At 41.5% G+C, this 21,967-nt stretch overlaps 1 protein-coding gene across 1 annotated transcript in view; it reads left to right on the forward strand.

Moving 5' to 3' along the window:
* Positions 1 to 21,967, forward strand: part of nbas (NBAS subunit of NRZ tethering complex) — a 151,866-nt gene that overhangs the window by 17,475 nt on the left and 112,424 nt on the right. The window contains 9 exon segments of the mRNA XM_054618448.1: positions 1,147 to 1,422; positions 6,100 to 6,225; positions 6,517 to 6,668; positions 6,837 to 6,974; positions 13,200 to 13,278; positions 15,384 to 15,488; positions 15,925 to 16,061; positions 19,867 to 19,953; positions 21,092 to 21,245. Coding sequence (XP_054474423.1) covers positions 1,147 to 1,422; positions 6,100 to 6,225; positions 6,517 to 6,668; positions 6,837 to 6,974; positions 13,200 to 13,278; positions 15,384 to 15,488; positions 15,925 to 16,061; positions 19,867 to 19,953; positions 21,092 to 21,245 — 1,254 coding nt within the window.

Genomic DNA, 21,967 nt, shown 5'->3' on the forward strand with positions numbered 1-21,967 from the left:
TGAGGAAATATTAATCCCTGCATCTTTATTTCCCAACAAAGACCCTGATGTCACATCACCATCCGCTTTTATTTTTCTCATTGCATAAAGAGAGAGAGAGAGAGAGAGAGAGAGAGAGAAAAAAAGGAGAGATATTTCTTTACCAGCCAGCTGCCAACTTTTGGGGAAGGTTTCATCAGCCTTCTTCATCATGGAGATGAGGGGGATGGGCGCCCCCGTGTAGCTGTATCTAAAGCCGAGGGGTTTCCGCGTGTCGAAATTACCTTGAGCATGGGGCTTGTGCTGCGTGTACGCCTCCACAGATGTGGAATCATGTGACCTTGTGTGTTCACGATGATAACATGTGCATCTTCCGGAGAAGTGTAATAGTGCAGCACTATGGAGGCTTCCTCCGCTCCTCATTGATTAAGGCGCCTAATGCTTTACAGGTGCTGAATGTTTCATAAACGCAGGCTGGGAGCCCCTCTGCTGGAGGCCAGCATTTTTTTTTCCTTTTTTCTAGCGAGCTAAAACCCAGAGGGGCGTCTCAACAGAATATGAGGACTTGCTGCAGCGTTGGGATGGAAAAAAAATAGACAAATAATATTCCCCCCAATTGAGGTTAATTAAAAAACTAGAGAACAGGACAAGACAAGTTGGAGAAAATAGGATTGACAGATTGGAGTGAGATTTTTTTATGGAGCAGCTTGACCTTGCTGTTGTTTTGTGTTGAGTGTTAAATGAATTGTGGTAACCAGCTTTAGCACAGCAAGATGTAAACTGTGCTGCATTGTATTCCATGCTTAATTTCTCATTCTTCACTTTCTGCTGGCAAAGACTTGTCCACTTTCAGCATCGTAAAGTAATTCTGGGCTGAGGCTGTAAATCTGACAGACTCAGTCTCAATCATGGAGAATGCCATCCTTCACTCTATAATAACAAGACAGATGTATTTTTATGTATAACAAGTGTGGCTTTATGATCATATCCAAGGCCTTTGTAAGCAGTATAAGTCAAAATGATGTATAAATCACTTGTGTATTTGCTGTTTCTCTTGTTCATCAACTCTCTTGTGCACCATCATTTTTTTGAATTCCTCTGCTTCCATCCTTCTTAAAGTTAACCGCCATCCCATTCATAACGCTGTATTGTTTGTTTTATCCACAGTGTGAGGTGAAGCTGGCCCAGAAGCGAGGGCGCCTGGAGAGCAACCTGAGCGGCGGGGCCGGTGAGGACGAGGAGGGTGACGATGGCGGAGACTCTGACTCGGACGAGGAGTCCTCGGCCAAAGCCCGCTACTTTGGCTACATCAAGCAGGGCCTGTACTACGTGACGGAGATGGAGCGGTTCGCCCCGCCACGCAAGCGCCCCCGCACCGTAATGAAGAACTACCGCCTGGTCAGCCTGAGGTCGACAACACCAGAGGAACTGTACAAGAGGAAGGTAGGCCTGTGAATGAGTGGAGTATAAGTTGATGCTTGATTTCCTTTCTTCAGGCACCAAACTTGTGTTTTTGGTTATCATTAAGGGCAGTAGCTTTGAATTTTGGCTCCAGGATGTGCTTCACAGGTAAAAGTTCTCGTCTTGACATTGCCTTTTTGGCAAGAGGGATGCAGATAACTTTGTCGGTGTACTTTCGAAGACTTTCTTCCAAGCTTCAATCCGGGTTGTCACATTTTTCTTTTGTAAGAGCGAATTTTTGAAAGTGCTATCTCGGATAAAGGGAGAATAATGAGCCCCGGCTATGTTGTTGCACAGCCTTCTGCAAAAAAATCGTCTAGCCTTTTTGAGGACAAGCATGATCTAGGAGAACTCTAGTACATTGTGAGCTGGTTGCTTCTTGAAGAAATTTAAGGAGGACTTTAGTTTTTGGACTTAAGTTTTAGTGTCCACCACTTTGGTCCAGACTGAAATATCTCAACAGCTATCGGATTCATTACCATGAGATTTTAAACAAACATTCATGCTCCCCAGAGGATGACTCATACTGCCTTTGATCCCCTGACTGTTCCCCTAAGGTTGTGATTATTAGTGAACTGTTAATTTTATTTATTTATTTTTATTTTTTCAGGACTTTATTATTTATTTATTTGTATTTTTATTTTTTTATTGTGCAGAAAAGTCAGTTCAAAACAAGTGCAGACAAGTACATGAACACGAATACAACCTAAGAAATGATACAAAGTAAGACAGGGACTACAAAGTAAGACAGGAACTACAAAGTAAGACAGGGACTACAATGTAAGACAGGAACTACAAAGTAGGACAGGGACTTCAAAGTAGGACAGGGACTACAATGTAGGACAGGGAAGTGAACTGTTTAAACGATTGGATGGACTTTAATGAAATTCGGTACCTGCATTCATGCTCCCCCCAGGATGAATTGTAATCACTTTGTCAATTCGTTATCTTTTCATCTAGCGCCATCATCACATTACATTTTTTCCCTTTGTCTAATATTTTTGAGAATGACCAATCCCCTGCAAAAGTAATGAAATTCCCATCAGCCTCAGCTCCACCTTGTCTGTAGCGCTAATTAGCAAATGTTAACATGGTAACATGTACACTGTGCCCAATTAGAGCCACACAGAGCCGTTAGCATTAGTTTTTGAGATCTGAATGAACAGGCAGCTGGTTGGTTGGTTGCTGAGGTGCTCATTGATTCCGTGGAGATGTCACATCACAGTATTCATATTTCATTAAATTAACATAATTGGTATGACCTGTCTGGAAAGGTACTTTTAATTTGACATTTCAGGTCGTAGTTGCAGTGGGTCCAATAGGAGTCTTCAGTATGAGGTAGCTTATCTCATTCTGAGAGTCACAATGAAGAGTCACATTCCTGTGACTGTTTAATTATTCATTGGGGCTCACACAACAAAATCCTATGTGCTTAGGCGAGAAAAGCTTTATTCAGTGCTCAGGCCTTCATGTTTGGATTTGAATGTTCTTTTAGCTCGGCAATCTAAACAGCAATTCCAGAGCCGATGTGCAGTTCTCTGCCTCACACAGTGTTTTAAAATTAATTTTGTCAAAGAAATTGATATTGCCTATTTAATATTTCAAAGAAACTCCATTCCTAATTACACCACCCCTTTTGTACTGCCTTTATCATAAGCAAAGTGATACATGAGCCACATGCGCTTCAATGTAATGCCATTAATCATATTTTAAGATTAGTCGTCAATTCTCTTCAAAGGTGGATATCAAACTTACCATGAAAGTCTTCATTTCTTTTGGTTAATTTAGCAGCAACTGAAGGACGTCATATGAATCTTTGTGGTCACTGACGGAATTATAACAAAAAAAAAATTGGTTTCTGACTAAATAAACCCTGTTCCAGCTCAGTGACGTGCCATTGTTTTGTTGGATCAGCTCCAGAGTGCCGTTGAGGAGAAATGAAAACCAAGCAAGATGTTCAGTCTGCTTTAAGGCTATTTCTCCGTCCCAGGGGTTTCCATGAAATGCTAATTGCCGCATTAGAAATATGGCTGTTGTTTGCCACCCGCTACAAATTGCAGCAAAGACAACAACATGCTCCGTCATAAAGCACAGTATCGGCTCTCGACGGTCCCCAAGTTTCACCATGGTTCATCAGTCATTTTTATGACCCATCATCTACTTCCATCTTCATCATTGTCATCATCATTAGATGCCATTAGTCATCCTACCAGTGGAGAGTTACAAAGTAATATATCATTATTATCTCTTTGTAACACTTGGTTCCCCGACACAGCACTTCCCCAGCTGCTGCTCTCCTGATGGAATATTTTTTTTTTCTTTTTTTTTTTTGTATTCACATGAACCACATGTAGGCGTGTGAGTGTAGGGGAGGAGGGTCGTCTGCACTGTCTGCATGTGTATGTCCGTCTGTGCATGTGTGTACTGTGCAAGCATGTTTGGTTTTATTGTGTGTGCATCAGTGCCAGCGTATTGCTTGTGTTATATTTGAACAGTCTGACATTTCCACACTTCACACTCACTCACAGAAATCCCAAATGATCCCGATCTCTCCTCAGGGATTCACCTCAGTTGAGGTTTGTAGTCCCGCTGACTGTGAATAGACCAGATCAAGTGATTTCGGGTTATTTCCTCAAGTCGGCCTCTAGACCTGTTAAGGAGTGTGATGATGCGTTTGGTGGCGTAACCCTGCCTGCGTGAGTAGCACACTGGCGGGGCTGCAAACAGTTTTATTAGCCGAATCCGGAGAGAGAAAGAAGCCGTTTTTGATGTCCTCCTACGTGAGGTTTAACTGTGTGGGGCTCTTATTGCCCTCAAGGAACCACAGTCTGGCTAATGTGTTGCTTTGTACTCCTACACACAGAAAGAGATGGAGACTGTGTGTGTGTGTGTGTGTGTGTGTGTGTATGTTTGTGTGTGTGTGTGTGTGTCAGTCAGTGCGCTTGCACACAATGAGTGGGCCTGAATAAACTGAGCTGTTATGATGTTGGATCAAATCATGTTGTGAGACATTGATCTGACACAAAACCTCTTTTAGCATTATTGTATGGTAACATCCAAGGCAGGCCAATTTAATATTTGTAATAATAATAATAAAAATGACAACAGCAACTACAACTGCTGCTACCAAAGAGCAACATATGGTATGAGACTTAGCAGTCTACGCTATGCTAGCGCCTCTGTGTGTCTGTCCTTTGCTACATGGGTAATATGAGTTATCTGCTAACATTAGCATGCTAGCATACGTACGTTTATCAAGTTCACCATCTTAGTTTTTTGTTTTCTACTTAACATTTAATGCAGTTGTACATACGTTGTTATCACATGTTAGCACCTTTATCAGGTCAAGCATTTAAAAGTATGCACTACTTTTGTTTTATGACCAAATACCTGCAAAACAAATGACTTTACTGTCATTTTGAGTAGGATAATAGGTAGAAAATGTCAGCATGCTAATTAGGCTTCTGTTGTTTGGCGATCGGATTGCAAATCTATGATTATTAAGGCGATTTGAAACGTGGCTTCTACTATCAGAATTGAGATGTTATCGTAATGATCTCTAAAAGCTGTGCTGCAGTTAATCTTGAGTAACCACGATTGAACGATATATTAAAAAATGGAAACGATCGCCCCAACCATAATGCTTACACGCTAAATTAAGACGTTGAATAGTTTTCAGTCCCGATACTGATGGCAATACCTGGGCTGTGGGTATCAGCCGATACCGAGTACTGACCCCTATTCCAGTGTGGAAGTGACTGGAATCATTCTTTTATGTGTAAGGCAAAATCAAGCTTGACTTAAATTAAAGTAATACATTATACAGAGGGGAACCGACTGTGTGTGATATTAAGACCCAATATCTAGCTCCTGATTCCTCCTTCGGGTTTATCCCTCTGTCCTTCCGATTTTTCTTTCTTCAAATGTTCCATTCCCCTTAGCCGTTCTCCTTATCCCTCTGTATTAGACTCAATCCAGGCTGTGTCACGTTGCACATCGCTAGACAGATTGAAATGTGTGTGTCAGAGAGCAGAAACCCCATTCAGGGTTTGAGTATTCAGATTGCGTACTCGAGGCCTTCGGAAGTGCCATAGCTTGGGCTCGGGTTTATTCAAAATCTCAGCTTCTTTGTCTTTCAGTGTGATAGAAAATCGGGCCATGGACTTTTGTCCTGTTTGTGTGTTTTTGCCTCGATATTTGTTTCACATGTGATTTGGTCTAATTAATTTAAGGCATTTATTCGTTCAATCCTATTTAAGAACGCAGTGCAGCCGGAGATTGAATCACTAATATACCCTTGGGATAATATAAAACCTAAAAAGTGCCACAGAGAATATAAAATGAATTAAACTGATGTAAAATTCTGTTATTCAGCTTTAATTTTTTTGTACCCAACCTAATATTACATCAGAAAATGAACTAATTCTTAATTAGAGTTGTGTCTGCTTAAATCCTGCCCTCATCATAGTATAACAAATGGATTGTTGTTCATTTCACAAACTTAATCAATTTCAAATAAATGTTCATGTGCTTGTCTTTTATGATCACATACATTTGTTGTAGTGCTATTTGTTCCACACTGTGAATATATATATATATATATATATTGATCATGCCCTCATAATGTGATGATTGTGTGCATTTTTGTTCATCCCACAGATTGAAAATGAGGAATACGGTGAAGCCCTGTCTCTTGCTCAAGCGTATAATCTGGATTCTGACCTGGTCTACCAGAGACAGTGGAGGAAGAGTACCGTCAGCATCGCCTCGATACAAGATTATCTGGTAAGAGACAGAAGAAAAAAGAGAGACAGATGTCAGGAAATGAGGAGGGATGGAGAAGAATAATTATTGTATCAGATTCTTGGCGTTTATCGCAGTATATTAGACGTCTGGTAAGAAATATACCGTATGCGTGTTGGTGAGTAGGGGTACTGCACAGAGCCCCCTTACTCTATTTCACGCATCATTTTTACCAATTTGTTGCAAATTTTCACACCCCTTCCCTCCTAATTCAGTATCTAATTTCTGCTGAACTCATTCCCCCTACCTTCCATTCCCCCAAATCCCACCCAGAGCAAGATCTGCAAGCGCTCATGGGTGCTGCACGAGTGCGCGGAGCGGGTGCCAGAGAACGTGGACGCGGCCAAGGAGCTGCTGCAGTACGGCCTGAAGGGAACCGACCTCGAGGCCCTCGTAGCCATAGGAAACAGGGAAGATGGGGGCAGGTGGGTCACGCACGGACACGTGAACACACCAACACAAATCCTTGAAAGCAAAATAGTGCACTATAATTGTCAATGGATTATTTTATTTTTTTTCTGCATTCCTCCAATTGTTTTATCTAAATTTCACTTTTTAGCTACACTACGTGTCATTTCCTTACCATCTTCCAGGTTTATCATGCCGGGCGACGTTGACCTTGACGACGTTCCTTACGAAGACATCCTGTCGGGCGATGAGGAGCTGGAGGTGAAGAAGGAGTGGGAGAGCAGGAAGAGAGAAGAGCTGTTGGCCAAGGTCGACTTCAGCAGGTAAACAGAGAGTCAGACTGTCGGTTACTCAGCTCAGTTAGATTCAGCCAGATACAACAGATGAAAACAGAACGTTGCAGCAGGCGGAAAAGCTGCCAGTGGTCTGAATTTCTACAGTCTGGAGTGTTTATTCGAACAAAATCAACAAGGCTGGCTAGTGGTTGCAGACACCGTCCTTCAGCTGGAGCACCCAAGCTTGGTTGGCAAGCATCTTCCAGACTGAAGAGTCCTTGTGAAAGCTACCAAAGTCATTATTTCATACTTATAATCCCTTTTAAGAGGGGTTTGTAATCTTTTTAAGGCATGTTGGCGGCATGGCGTTTATAGAACGTTGGTCCACTAGTCTGTCGTACTATTGGTGGGCCTGTTGCATGGTCGGTCTACCACTTTGGTCCAGACTGAAATGTATCAACAACTGGTGGATGTATCGCCACACCATTTCCTAAAGACATTCATGGAGAATGAAGCATACTGACCTTCCTGATCCCTTAAATTCAAGGTCCCTTTTGAATAAATTTGGTAACATTTCCTATGTCGCCCATATCTATAATGCATTATAATGTATAATATTCACAATGCGGAAAAAGGAACCTTGCAATTTCTAAGAGAATCTGCAAAGGGTGAATTGCACGCCTAACTGCACTGCCAAACAAATAGCGTCTAGATGCTCTTATGCTAATTGAATGTAATTATAATTTGCATACATTTGGTGCAAAACGGGCCTCTTTCTATGCAAATGAGCCTCAATACAATAACAGTCCAATTCACAAAGATTGGCGCTAAGCGGCGTCTTCAGAGAGTTGGTGGTAACGCAAGTTAATTCATAAGGGCTGATCTTGTTTTAACAGTCTGAAGGTTTGCATTTGAAAACACCAACAGAATTGACAGACTAGGATATTAAATAACAAATATTGTTTCTCTCTGTCAGTCAGAACCTTAAGCTTTCTGTCATAATTTATTTTATGGGAGTGTTGGGGTTGTAATACTTATACTATTCTCGCTATATATTTTGTCAATCGGATCTTGAGAAGTGGCAGATAGCGGTTGCAAATGAAGCGCAATTCATGGCGCTATTAGCCACCTCAATTTATTTTCTGCGAATTCGCGAATTAGCCTCGTAACCAAATTGGTTGAAGCTGTTTGTATTATTTTCTTCCAAACTTTTATGACTGCACCACCCGAATTTGATACCAGCTTGCGACTTTTAGAAGCAGTTGTTTGGTGGGTGGTAAAGTCCCACCAAGGGGAAACTTTAAAGAGCTTAAATGAAGTCATTATTATTCACGGCATGAACTATAGTGATGAAGGTAGCGTCCGATTTGTTGAAGATAAAGGAAAAAAGAAAAAATTGTTGTGAAGGTATTTTAAGGTGTAGACGAGGACACAATGAGGGAACGGGCGAGAGGTCTGCCAAATATAACACAGATTGTTTGATTAGGTGGCACACCGGAGAGAGGGGATCATAGAGGCCGGGACATTAATGAGGATCAGGGAGAGCGGGAGGGAGGGAGAGAGAGCGCTGGTGAAGATTAGTGGGTAATCTGCTGGAGGTAATTTATGCCTTTGTTGTTGAGTGCCCAGGGAAAGACTAATGAAAAACCCTTTAGTGATCACTAATCACCTCTCGTACACACACACACACACACACACACACACACACACACACACACACACACACACACACACACACACACACACACACACACACACACACACACACTTACATGCAAATAAGCATATCCGTGTATCATTACATTACATTACTTTTTTTGTTTGTTTGTCTTCGCCCTATGTAAAGCGTCTTTGGGTATCTAGAAAAGCGCTATATAAAATTAAAGTATTATTATTATTATTATTATTACAGTCATTTAGCAGATGCTTTTATCCCAAGCGACTTACAATCAGTAGTATATTACATATCATTCACCCATTCACACACTGATGACAGGCTACCATGCAAGGTGCCACCATCAGACTCTAACTAACATTCATGCAACATCCAGTCCACACCGATGGCAAGCCTTCGGGAGCAACTTGGGGTTAAACGCCCCCACTACGCCACAGCCGCCCATGAAACACTCTTAAGCTTAATTTGATTTCATACACATGTTTCACACTTCCATTAAAATGGCAACACAAAGAAATACAGTGAAATGAATGGTGCACATTTACAATGCACACCCACTGTGGTTATGCAAGCGAGCGTTGGTGCAGACAGGTGTTTAAGCTTCAGTAGCTGCATTCTATTGTTGTCCTGACCTCAGATACTTAACCACTGAGCCTCGGGTCTGTATTTGAATGAGGAAGAGCAGAAACACGATAAAATCTCCCCCTCAGCTCCATGTCTAATTTTTTATTTTTTTTGTCTGTTTGGCTCATTTGTTTAATAAAACTGTTTTAGTTTTGTTGCCGACCTGTAGTCCGTGGTAGATTGAGAAGATGGAGGATAAAAAAAAGAAAGAAGAGGGAGTAAAAAATAAATAAAATAATTTAAAAACATAAAAAAAAACATTACATTAAATGGTCAGTGAATTGCCCTCCTTTAAATATGCAGATCTTTCTCCTCTCTCTATCTCTGAGTCATAGTGTCTGCAAGGCAGCTCATACACGTGTCCCCAAAATGTGTTTTTATGTATATATATATATATATATTTATATATATATATATATATATATATATATATATATATATATACATATATGTACATATATATATATGTATATATGTACATATGTGTGTGTGTGTGTTTTGGGTGCAGTGATCGAAGCCCCTCGCTAATGGAGCTGCCCATGTTGCCTTGAGGCCTGCAGCCGAGGCTTGAGACAGATAATAATTCTCTTAATTTGTTTTTAACTACACCACCATTACAGAAATGGCTCGGTATCGATCACTGCTGCTCTGTGGAGGTGCTCTTGTGTGTAGATAAGGACTGTACTTTACTGCTGACCGTCACACAGACAGACCTCATGTTTTAAGGTCCTCTGGGATAGTGTGTGCGTGTTTATTTTTTTTTAAATCACAATGAAATAAAGTGTGATTATTCTTAACTCCTGGGTTTAAAAAAATTAAAGACTTTTGGAAGTCACTTCAAGATCGCTATTTACATTTCTTGTCACATTTTCAATAATCTCAGTTCAAACCCGCTCAATCGATTTCTGCTATGAAACATAAGATGCCGAAAGGTGTTCATTTCCCTCTCGGCGAACACACATTTTGTTTTAAAGTACCCAATAAAATGATAGATGTTAATGCACTTCTCCAGACTCTCGTGTTACTACCAGCTTTACCCCTATAGGCAATGTGTTGTACTTAAGTTCCGTTATCCTGAGATGTAATGTCGCATGAAATACAGACTTCCTCAGGTCGTGGTTATTGCTTCATATTCTTAACTGTCATGCTCCATTCTGTTTTAAAACAGATTTTGCTGCATGCAGACAGTTTTATCTTTTCTCCCCCTTTCTCATCAGTCTGTGGATGCATAATAAAGTATAATTCAGAATCCGCCAAGGGCCATTATATCTGCTGCTCTGACTCTCCGCATACAACAACAAGATGGACAATACTGCTGCAGTCGTGGTGTACACACGTTTCTGTGTGTGTGTGTGTGTGTATGTGGGAGAGAGAGTGTGCTGTCTGCTGCAAGGTGTTTATGTCCTTATCTGATCAGATTCAGACCTCAATCAGAAGTCTCATTTTCTCATTTGCTCCAGTATTGGTCGTGTGTGTGTGTGTGTGTGTGCGTGTGTGTGTGTGTGTGTGTGTGTGTGCAGACAGATGCCTGTTTATGCTTTTTTTTGGTGGTGGTATTCATGTGCACGTGAATACATGAGCCGAAGTGTTCTTGTCTGTTTATGCAGTCCAATTTTGTCCCTCACACTGTGATAATCTCTTTTATCAAACGCTGCACTTCTGTGAGCCTGTTAGTGTGTGTGTGTGTGTTTGTGTGTGTTAGTGTGTGTGTGTGTGTGTGTGTGTGTTGTGTGTGTGTGTGTGTGTGTGTGAATGCAAGTGTGTTGGCCTGCTTATGCGGTTCAATCTCTGTCCAGTATCTAGGGTGTTTGTACAGAGATGGAGGAGCGATGCCATCTGATTGTAATAACCTGCAGTCCTGATAGCTTCAGAATATATCACACACACACACACACACACACACACACACACACACACACACACACACACACACACACACACACACACACACACAGATCTTCATGCAATCAGAGACCATTCTCTTCACATTAGAAAGCATATGCGATGATGTGTAACAGTCTGAAGGACAGTTTAAGTTGTGAGCGTCACATCTGAAACCTCCCATCCTCTACATCTCTGTTCAGATGTGTCGCGGTGTTTTGTTTTTTTTCCTTCTCTCGCGGCCCGCTCTGAACCACGCTTTCCCCCTCGAGTCAAGTGTTTATCGCAAAGGGCAATTCAGGGAACTAATATAAACCTTTACAAAGGCGCAGGCACTCTGCTACCATTTTGGCTTACTGCCAGGTTGCCCATTTGTATGTGTAGCGGTGTGCTACATGCTGTTTATGCTGTACATCTGTGGTATTCAGCAGCAGGACTAGCAATTTAGAAGACGGAGACGTGGTCCTGAATTGAACATTCAAGCCGACTTTAACCAGTTGGTGGCCATTCCCCACAAAGCCAGAAAATAATTAAGACCTTTTAATCAATGACTGATGTTAAAATCCCTGACTGGGAGGTTGGATGAGAATCACATATATACTTAGTTAGGCTGATTCTTGGAAAAATTGTCTTGCTAGCATGGCTAAAAGTGCACTTTATTACATTTATTTATTACTTTATTGATTAGAATGAAAGCTCATCCTTTTGGTCAGATATGTGTGAGATGACTGAAATACAGCACTGGAATTCCCCCTGTGTAAACACATTGTTAGACCACGAAACGCAGTCACCACTATGACAAATTTTCACCTCACTCATCTCGGCCTGGCACGGATCAGTTGGTATAGAAAGTAATTCATAAGATCAGCCTTCAACACGTCAGTGACTTGAAATAGTAAATAATACATTTACATGTTTATTACATTTGATTTGTTTTGCAGTAAATTAAGAAGGTTACGAAAACTTGAGAATGAGAGATGTCTTGATACCATGTGTTTTTTAAAATGTTGGAATTTATGATTGAGCCATCACTCAAACCCCCCAAGAGGACCACAGACGGGCTTAACTAGCTTTTTAACATTTCCTCTCATCTCTGCTCCTTCTCTCCCCCTCTCCCTCCTCCATCTCCTTTTTTTTTTTTGTGTGTGTTTAACTTTTTGCTCTGAAGAGGCCGAGCAAAGCAATAATTACCACTAGTACGAGTGCTAAGCTGCCACTCTTTGATGTGCTGGAGAGAGTGTGTTGAGCCCGTGTTAATCCCTGTTAGTCTGTGTAGAGGAACCCCGATAAGGCCCGATAGCACGCTCTTTAATGAGGGATTAGGGATTAAGACTGCGGTGGAGGGGTCAGCTCTCCTGTGGCCACACTGCGGTTGATCCAGGACAAGGCTTTGGGCGCTGCTCCACTCCGCTAGGTTGTTTCCTTTTGCTTTGCACTCGGAGAATGTGTGTGTGTGTGTGTGTGTGTGTGTGTGTGTGTGTGTGTGTGTGTGTGTGTGTGTGTGTGAATATGTGGTGAAAACGTCTTTATTTTACCCGACCACTCGCAGTAGTTTTCAGCCTTGCGGTTCCCCTTTCCCCCTCGGGCATACCTTGGGTGATTGAATTGTAGGTAGATGGTTTATAACCTGGCGCCTTGGTGTTTGTGGTCATCCAATTTATTTATGGTCGTGATTAAATGACATTGAAAATGGATTTGATTCTCACAGGGCGATCACTCACCTCATTGACAAACGGCATCCCATACATAACAACCGAAAGGGTTCTCGTGGTCATAAGGAGTTGATTTGTCGCCCTTAAAAAATGATTAGGTCTAGAGGGCACTGTGTGGTATTGTAGTCACCAGTCCCAAGCATTGTTATGGAGGTCCCTGTGGGTAAACCGTATAGGGTCAATTTACAGTTAATCTAAAGCTAGAGTGCGTGTTAGCGCAGTGTACGGACTAAGCTGGAAGTTTGACAGCAAAATACTTTTCAGATCTTGTAATTTGAGATTTCAATGTGCTGTTTTTGGATGTAACAGGAATGTTGATGATGACGTGGTGATGTGATTGTGTAGGCACGTTGTTGATTTTATGTGTGCCCATGCTTTTAGGCTGACTCTGGATCAGAAGGAGCTGTGTCGGAGCCGACTGAAACTACTCTCCTACCTGGACCGTCTGGAAACATACGAGGTAACAACATTCGCCCGTCATTTGTCCAGTAACCCGGATCAGTCCTCGGAAAGGTGAAGTTGTACTGAGATATATTTGCCACATTTAAAAGACTTAACTGAGGCTGTAAAGGTTATTTTTAATGTGGACTAATCTTCTGATTATTCATCTTAATTAATTTTGTCTATGAAATGTCAGCAAATAACGAACAATGTCACAGTTTCAGAGAACCCAACACTTTATTATCTTAGAAGAAAACTACAAAATGTTCACATTTGATAAGGAGACATGAAAGTTTTGCCATTTTTGCTTAAAAAAAAATACTCAAAACAACAAATTATCAAACTAGCTTTCATTTTCTGTCAATTAAATGTTCAATGAATCTACTTCTTATTTCATCTCTTGACTTAATAACCAAAATCAACCATCAAAAAAGGCAAATGTAAATGTCATGACTTAAACACCCTGTTGTCTGAACTGCAGCTGCAATCTTCTGTCAGTGTCTTCACTGAAACCGTTCAGCCACGACTACACTGCAGTTACACAGAAAAAGACTTAAAGCCTGAAAACAGGTTTTGGCCACGGTTATGCTTATAAAGTAGAAGTCGTTACGGCCTGTGTTAACGGCTTTATTGATTAGAATGAAAGCTTATCCTTTTGGTCAGATATGTGTGAGATGACTGAAATACAGCACTGGAATTCCCCCTGTGTAAACACATTGTTAGACCACGAAACGCAGTCACCACTATGACAAATTTTCACCTCACTCATCTCGGCCTGGCACGGATCAGTTGGTATAGAAAGTAATTCATAAGATCAGCCTTCAACACGTCAGTGACTTGAAATAGTAAATAATACATTTACATGTTTTGCATAAGACATAAACGCTAAATGAATGCTTTTTGTTAAACATTCTTCATTGCTCGGTTGTTTTCCCATCGACCCGCTAATGCGTTCTCCTTTTCACATCCAATCCCACCGAAGCGGAGAGGCTTTTCTCCTCTGCCTTTTTATTAATACTCTCTCTTAACCCCACTAATCTCTTTAGAAAATATTGAAAAGTTGGAGAAGGTATTTACGTGAGGGGCATTTTGAAGTATCTAAATAAAAGATTGAAGGTAGAGTGGAGGTAGCTAACTGAGAGAGAAATCTGACACAAGAAAATACACTCTAACTCTGATAGTGATAGGCCTACAGTATATATATATACGCATTAGGGCAGCATAGATAGATGAATGCTTGAAGATGAACTTTGACACTTGCAACCACTTAGCACTTCAGATTTACGGTGATTAATGTTAAGACGCACGCCCTTTCCATCTGCTATAAATCATAGACGACCAGGGCCGTACCTTCTCTCCCGTGCAGGAGGGAGGAGAGACGAGGTTTGACCCTGCTACATATTCAACTCAGACAGAATGACGTCTCTCTCTCTCTCTCTCTCCTCTTTATTCGGACATTGTCATGGTAACTGCAGTACTCGTCTGATTCCTTTTTGCCCCAATCCATTTGCTCTGGCTGTCTATGAATATGATATTAGGGTTTTTTATCATCCCGACTTGGGCCGGCTCGATCTGCATACTGCCCATTCAAAGGCTATCCATCAGAAACATAGACTCCAACACACACACGCACACATATCTACACACAGACACGCACACACACCCTGGGATAGAGGAGGCTGCAGAGATTTTCTACACACAGACACACATAAATCCCTCTCAGCCAAAAGCCAGCACAACAAATGTTCCCGTCTGACATATGCGTGTGCGTACGCTCACACACTCTCATACCTTCTTCAGATGGTTTTCAACTAAAAGGACACGACAGCTGTGCGCTAGAAAGTTAAATAGCATCTCTGTTGACTTTGTCTTTGCACATTCATCTGCATTCACATCCTCTACACGCTTTTTTTTTTTTTTTTTTTTTCCCCATCTCATCTTTAGTGCGACTTTCAAACCACTCACACTTTTGTTTCGTTAAAAAAAAAAAAAAAACAAGCCCTCTGTTTCACAAATATCTTTTTATGTACCACAGTTGTATTCCTCAATGCCTCTTGTCTTCTCTCTCTCTCTCTCTCTCTCTCTCTCTCTCTCTCTCTGTTTCTCTTGGTTCACACTCTACAGGAGATTCTTGGCGGTCCTCACGCAGCCGAGCAGAAATACGATGCAGAGTTCTTCAAGAAGTTCCGCAGTCAGAATATCGTTTTATCAGCGAGAAACTACGCCAGGGTAACATCATGCTCTTTTTAAAAAAAAAAATTGTTGTAGTGTCTTGCCAATAATCTCACTTAATTTGGTCGTTTGAGCCGACTTCATCTCCACCTGTATGAATGTGATATACGCTCACAAAGCAAAGTCATGCAGTACATCCTGACTAATCGTCATAATGGCAGGATTTATTACAGGATTGCTGGATCAGACTGCATTAGTTTATCTAGGCCTAACTAATAAACTGGCACCTGTATGTGTGTGTCTTGAATTCTTTGTACTTTTTTCTTCTCCAATTGATCACATTAGAATTAGCTGTTTTGTGCCAATTAATTAGATTTAGATTGTCAATAATTTTGTACTTTTTCTTTTAGTACTGTAATCACATAATACGCAAAAAAAAATCCATTCAGTAAAAGGTTTTCAGTTGTTGTATCATGCCTTTGTTTGCCTGCAGGAGAGTAACGTTCAGGCGCTGGACATCCTGTTCACGTACCACGGAGCCGAGCTGCTCCAGCATCGGCTCGCTATCCTTCACAACTTCCCAGAAACCACCTCTCCACACGAGTACACCATCCTGCTGCCTGAAGCCTGGTGAGACACACACAGGCACAAGAAAATACAACACACACACACACACACACACACACACACACACACACACACACACACACACACACACACACACACACACACACACACATACAAATGCACTCACGTCACCAAGGTCTACATCAGTTCAAATACTATCTAAAACCGCAGGGACAAATAGATTTAAGAATTAATTTGTCCTTGCTGCTATTGGTTTGTTGAATAACATTATTTAATTTAAGTGAAGTGTTTGTGTGATGATTGTTCTATTGCTGGCTCTGCAACAAATTGCCCCTACCTTACCTTAAAATAATAAAAAATAAATTTTGTCATGTTACTCAAAGAAAATGAAAAGTGCTGCCTTCCTGTCTTTCTCTTAGAGAGGCTGCAATTTCAGCGAGACTTTTCCAATTCAATTCAAGCCTGTGAAAGTAAAGAAGAAAATGTTATTCAAACTGCACACTTTGTGTTTTACTGACAAGACATTCCTGAACTATATCATTCTTGTCTATTCTTATCTACTGATATTGTAATTTACACTACGGAACTGAAAACAATTCCATGAAGATGTACTGATGGGGATAAACATTTACTGTGAATATGAAAGTACTTGAAAACACTTACTTTTGATAGTAATAAATGCCTCTTTGCAGTTTAAAAAGACCATTTAAGTAACATGTAAACATTATTTAGAAATGTAGCTCAACTAAAAAACTCATTTCAGACTTTTCGTCTATTTCTTAATTCCCTTTTTACAACAATTCACTTTGCAAACACAGAAGCCGCGGTGTAAAAACACATGCATTACCTCAGGGACACGCGCCCCCTCTGATGTCTGAAAATTCACACCTTTTCTGGAATACACAAGTGGCACGTCTCTCTACATTTCAAATTAAGATCACCTAAATCTGGAATCACACCTCTCAGGGAGCTTGCACTCGGAGGTCTTTCTCTATTTTTTCGTCTTTGTTCTCGGCGTCACACAGCAGGAATCATTCTTCCATTACACAAGCGTGTACACACATAGCTTAAGGGCTCAGTTGCAAACACGGCAATATGACATAAAAGGAGCGAGACACTTCTAAATTTACATGAAAACAAAATCTAATACTTTAAAATGATACAATATATGTGTGGCTGTGGTTGAACTTGTCCGCCTGCACTTTTCAGTTTTTTGCTTTGGGATTAGAGTAGAGGAGATGATATGTGAGACGGAGATGATGGAGGAGCGTTTGGTTTCCTCACCCCTTTATGGTTCACTAATAGAGGTGACGGAGTGGGGTTTACTGATGAGTAGAGCCGGCCATCCATTTTGCCTTTTTGTTTCCTCTAACTTGTTATTTCCATTTTACTCATCTCCCTCGCCCTTTTCCCTTTCCTCCATTTTTGAACTATTCCTATATCTTTTCTTCACCAGTATTTAAAGTGGCCCTATTATGCTATTTTCCTGGTGCACATTTTTATCTCAAGTTACAGTTACAACATTCTTACATGCGTTAATGCTCATAATCCGCCTTGTTTTTCTCATCCTGGCTGTCCCACCTCTTCTCACCCTCTCTCTGAAATGCTCCCTTGTAGCGCTTGCTCCTCCCTCCAGAAAGCAAAGTCTGCCCTGATTGGTCAGCTAGCCCGCTCTGTTGTGATTGGTCAACGTTTCGCATTTCAAAAAACTTTTCCTCCGGAGCTTCAGCTCTGTCTCTCTCTTTTGCTGTTTTGAGGGCCAAACTGGCCGGAAGAAGTTTTTCGTCACTTCCGTAACATTATGACCTCATAAAGTTACAGAAGTGAAGGAGAGAATTCAATGGAGCCGTTTCAGGAGCTCAGGAGCTTCTGAGGGGGAGGGTAACTCTACGGACCTTTTACATGTACAAAAATATATATAACACACTAAAGAAGAGGGAAAAAATGGAAAAACATAATAGGGCCACTTTAAGTTATTCATATTCCACATATACATTTGTATAAAGACACACATGAACACAAGGCGGAAGTCCCCTGGAGCTTAAAAAACATATAAATACATTGACATTTTTGCTCTTACAACTTCCCCCCATACACACACACACACACACACACACACACACACACACACACACACACACACACACACACACACACACAAACCCACTACCATCGCGCTCTTTCATTAGCCGTGTCTGAGTTTGTATGGAGGTCAGGTGGCTGTGGCTCTGCAGTGAGCATCCATCATGGCTCTGCCGCTGTGGGGCAGTTTCCTATTTTCCCCGAGCCTGTGAGCACCAACTGCTCCTCCCAACAGCGCGTCGCTCCTCCACTGCAGCAGACGGATGCCATCTGTTTTTTGGAGCTCACTCGCTATATACTAGATAGTCTTGCTTCACTGAAAGGAGAAAAAATATATATTCTCCTGTGTTATTGATCAGGTCTGCAAGGGGGGGAAGAATGCAGAATAGTGTTATTTACTTGGAAACTTTGCCCCCGAGCTCGAAAAAGGGTTGGCCCGGTGGAAATAAAAATAAACTAAACCTGCTGCAAGTTCGCTTTGCATCTCCATTTTCCTCCCCCCGCCTCCTTGCCTCTCTCTCAGGCTGACGTGAAGTAGATCAGAGGGAGCAAGCGCAGAATAATTCATTCCCCTCATCGATATCCGAGCTCTCACACCAATATTTACTCTCCACCCTTCTAACCCGGCTGTCTTTAATGAGGAAAGAGGACCAGGGAGTTGGGGAACGACAGGAAAAAAAAAAAAAAAAAAAAGATAGAGGTTTGCTTTCTGTGGGCTTTTTAGAAGAAGACTTCTCCATTTCTGTCAACTCTGCGTTAAAACTCCAATCTGAATTGGTGAACTTGTGCTGGAGCGTTGGGGGGAAAAAATCGTCCCAATTTTGTGCGTCGACATAAATCACAACCGCTACTCGGACACGTCTTATGTATTTTCTGTGATTGGATAGAATTTATAGTCGTGTTTAAAAAAAAAAAACTGCAGCACAGCTCGTGCGCTCGGCCCTTTAACTGTACCAAAGCTGTGATGATTTGTAGCCCTGCACTATCTCCTTGAGTTTTACAGCCACAGTACATATTTTTTCTGTCTACAGACAAATAGATAACAAGAAGAAATGCATTTTTTTTCAAGAGTAAGATATAAAAAAAACAGCTTCTGTTCACCCCCACAGTGTCCCGGTATGCGTGCATGCATCCGTGTGTCTGTCTCTAAGTGTCGGAGTCTCGTCAGCGCTGACACATGAGGTCACAGAGTCATCCTTCACTTTGGTTTCTTTTTCTTGTGTGTTCCTATTCATCTTACCTCAGACCTGTCACACTCAAGGAGACCGGGAAGAAAGTAAAGCTTAGTTCCAACATGGCATTTAGAAAAATAAAAGTCCCGGCTATTTACAACCCAGGCACGACTCAGACTCTTTTCCGAAAAAGTTCTTTGAATTGTTTATTGCTGTGCTTTTGTATTTTTTGTTTTTTTCCCCCTCACCAGGTTCTTTCCTTATTATGCTCTGCCGTTTCCATTTCCCATAAGTTGCTACCTCTCACCAGAGTTTTCCTGTAATTTATGACCATGTTTAGTTTGAGACAGTAAATGTCTTTGCTGATTTACCAGGTGCCATTATAGGTGGGAGAGTTGGTGTGTTTTGGTTTTTGACTCCTGGCTAGTCGTTGGTCTTTGTTCTGATGTTTCTTCTTGATATTTCCCCTAAAACCAACCCTTCTTCTTCTGATTTAGTATATCTCTCCTTCTCTCTTCTATATCTTGCTCTGCCATTGCCTCTTTTCCCCCTTTTTCACTTATTTGTCTCTGTTCTTTTTCTTTCACTCTCAGCATGGATGACGGAGGTGAGTTGGCGTTGATTCCATGGGACGAGCATAGACACAGAGAGATGGACTGGTGCGAGGCGGAGGAGTGCAGGTAAACAGTGAACATTACTTTGGACAGAAACACGAACATATCACATTGTCCACTCAGTGTTCTGTTAAACTGATACTTTAATTCAACTGATATGATCGTAAAATCTCTCCATACCCACGATAACAAAGCCTCTCGGAGCGTGGAATTGTTAAAATTCATGTTCCATACAGGCCAGATGCTTCCGCTGGCATCATTATGTGAAACAAAACATGACATCCTATTATCTAAATGTGAAACAGAACCATAACCAACTAATACCACATCTTGTTGCGCTGCCAATTGATGCCATTTGCTCGCTGCATTTTGGAGGCCAGCTTCATTTACAAATTCATTTTGCTAGCTCTTTTTTTTTTATCGCTCTTTGGTGCAGAGTCATAATATCAGTTGGCTATTGTGGTGGGCTTGGCTTGGGTTTGCAGGGTGAAAGTTTGAGACTGTGATTGTGTGATGGCAGCAACGTTTAAGACTGTGTTTACGACGCCCACGCTTCCTTTTGTTTTTGCCATAATATAGCCTCAGTCTTGCTATTTTTTTTTCTTCTGTTCATTTGTTTTCTCTTCTCCCTTCTCGCTGGAACCCTATATCCTCCTCTGGAAAGGAAAGGGTTGTGAATTCATTTTTTATTATTCTTTCAATTCCCATGAGAAGACCAAAATCATGGCTTTGTTACTCTGCCTCTCTATACACTCCGCCCTTCACTATCCTGTTGGCTCTCCACCCAAAGTCCATTGGCTGCTACTAAACTAGGAAGTCTTTAATAACGGATTATCAATGTGATACTTTCATTCCTATAAAATGCTAAATGTATTCACACCAGCAGGACAGTAAATGTGGGATCAACTCAAAATAAAGTACAGTTTTCATGGTAATAAAGAAACATTTTGGCCACTGCAGCAGTTTGGCTCATTGGTGTGTTTTGAATAGATTTTTCCCTAAAACAGAGCTCTGCGGCACAGAGCATTTAGCAATATAATACCGACTACAAAGCTAATATCCATTATTGATTTTTCTCTTTTAAAAGGTTTTATTGATTAAAAGGAAAATATAGAATATAATATAGATTTTCCCTTAAATCCGTTATCTACTGTCTCTACTTTCACTTTCATTTAACCCCACTTTTCCTCCATGTCTTCCTCAGAGCAATGCTGGACCAGAACTTGTTTGATGACGACAGTTTCCTGTACGAGGGGGCTCCCGATCTGCTGAGGTTCCGCACGGCCACGCCCTCCATCGAGCTGCTGACCGACTGGTACCAGAGCAGAGCTAAAGACATCGACTCCGGCTCCAGACAGGTACCAGCACCCGGTGTTGTTGCAGGTTCCCAGTCGTAGCTAAAGAAAATACGCAGGCGCTGTATTTCTACAGATTCAAAGCATCCGACTGCTGATTTCCACAAAGACACTTTACTCAAGAAGGGTCTTGACTTTCAACAAATACCACTTACCATTAATGTGACACATTTTCACACCATGCTAAGGTTCTTTTCGGGTTCCTTATTCTCGATTTTGACTTGACAGCACCAGAAAGCAAGTTAATAGACATCTGGCACTTGTGATAATTGCCGTTGCACATTGCTCTCTTACATGATTGGGGCAGAAATATGTGACAAGCTCGGATTCAGGCTGCAGAAGAGATGTTGCCAACACCCATCAGTCAAGGTCACTTGGATCATATCTGTGTCAGTCATTATCATATTTGCCATATGGACATCTAATGAAGAATTTCCAGAGCTTCTGTCATCTGCGTTCTGTTGCTGCAACTGAAAAATAGGACTTGATAGGACTTGTTTAGCAGAGTAATGGGATGTAACCGCTGGAGCTGCCCACTCTCTCCACCCACACCATCCGCATGGCAGCTCCGTCCCCCTCTCTAGCTCCTTCACAGTGATGGATCAAGGTTGTCACGGCGCCCCTCTTTGTCTTTGTGAAAGGACTAACTAGGGTGCACTCACATCTTTCCCCCCTCATTTCTCCATTTCAACCTTTTTTCACTGGGTGTGAGGAGGGCGGAGAAC

This window comes from Anoplopoma fimbria, chromosome 18, assembly GCF_027596085.1.
Source record: "Anoplopoma fimbria isolate UVic2021 breed Golden Eagle Sablefish chromosome 18, Afim_UVic_2022, whole genome shotgun sequence".
In the NCBI taxonomy this organism is placed as follows: Eukaryota; Metazoa; Chordata; class Actinopteri; order Perciformes; family Anoplopomatidae; genus Anoplopoma; species Anoplopoma fimbria.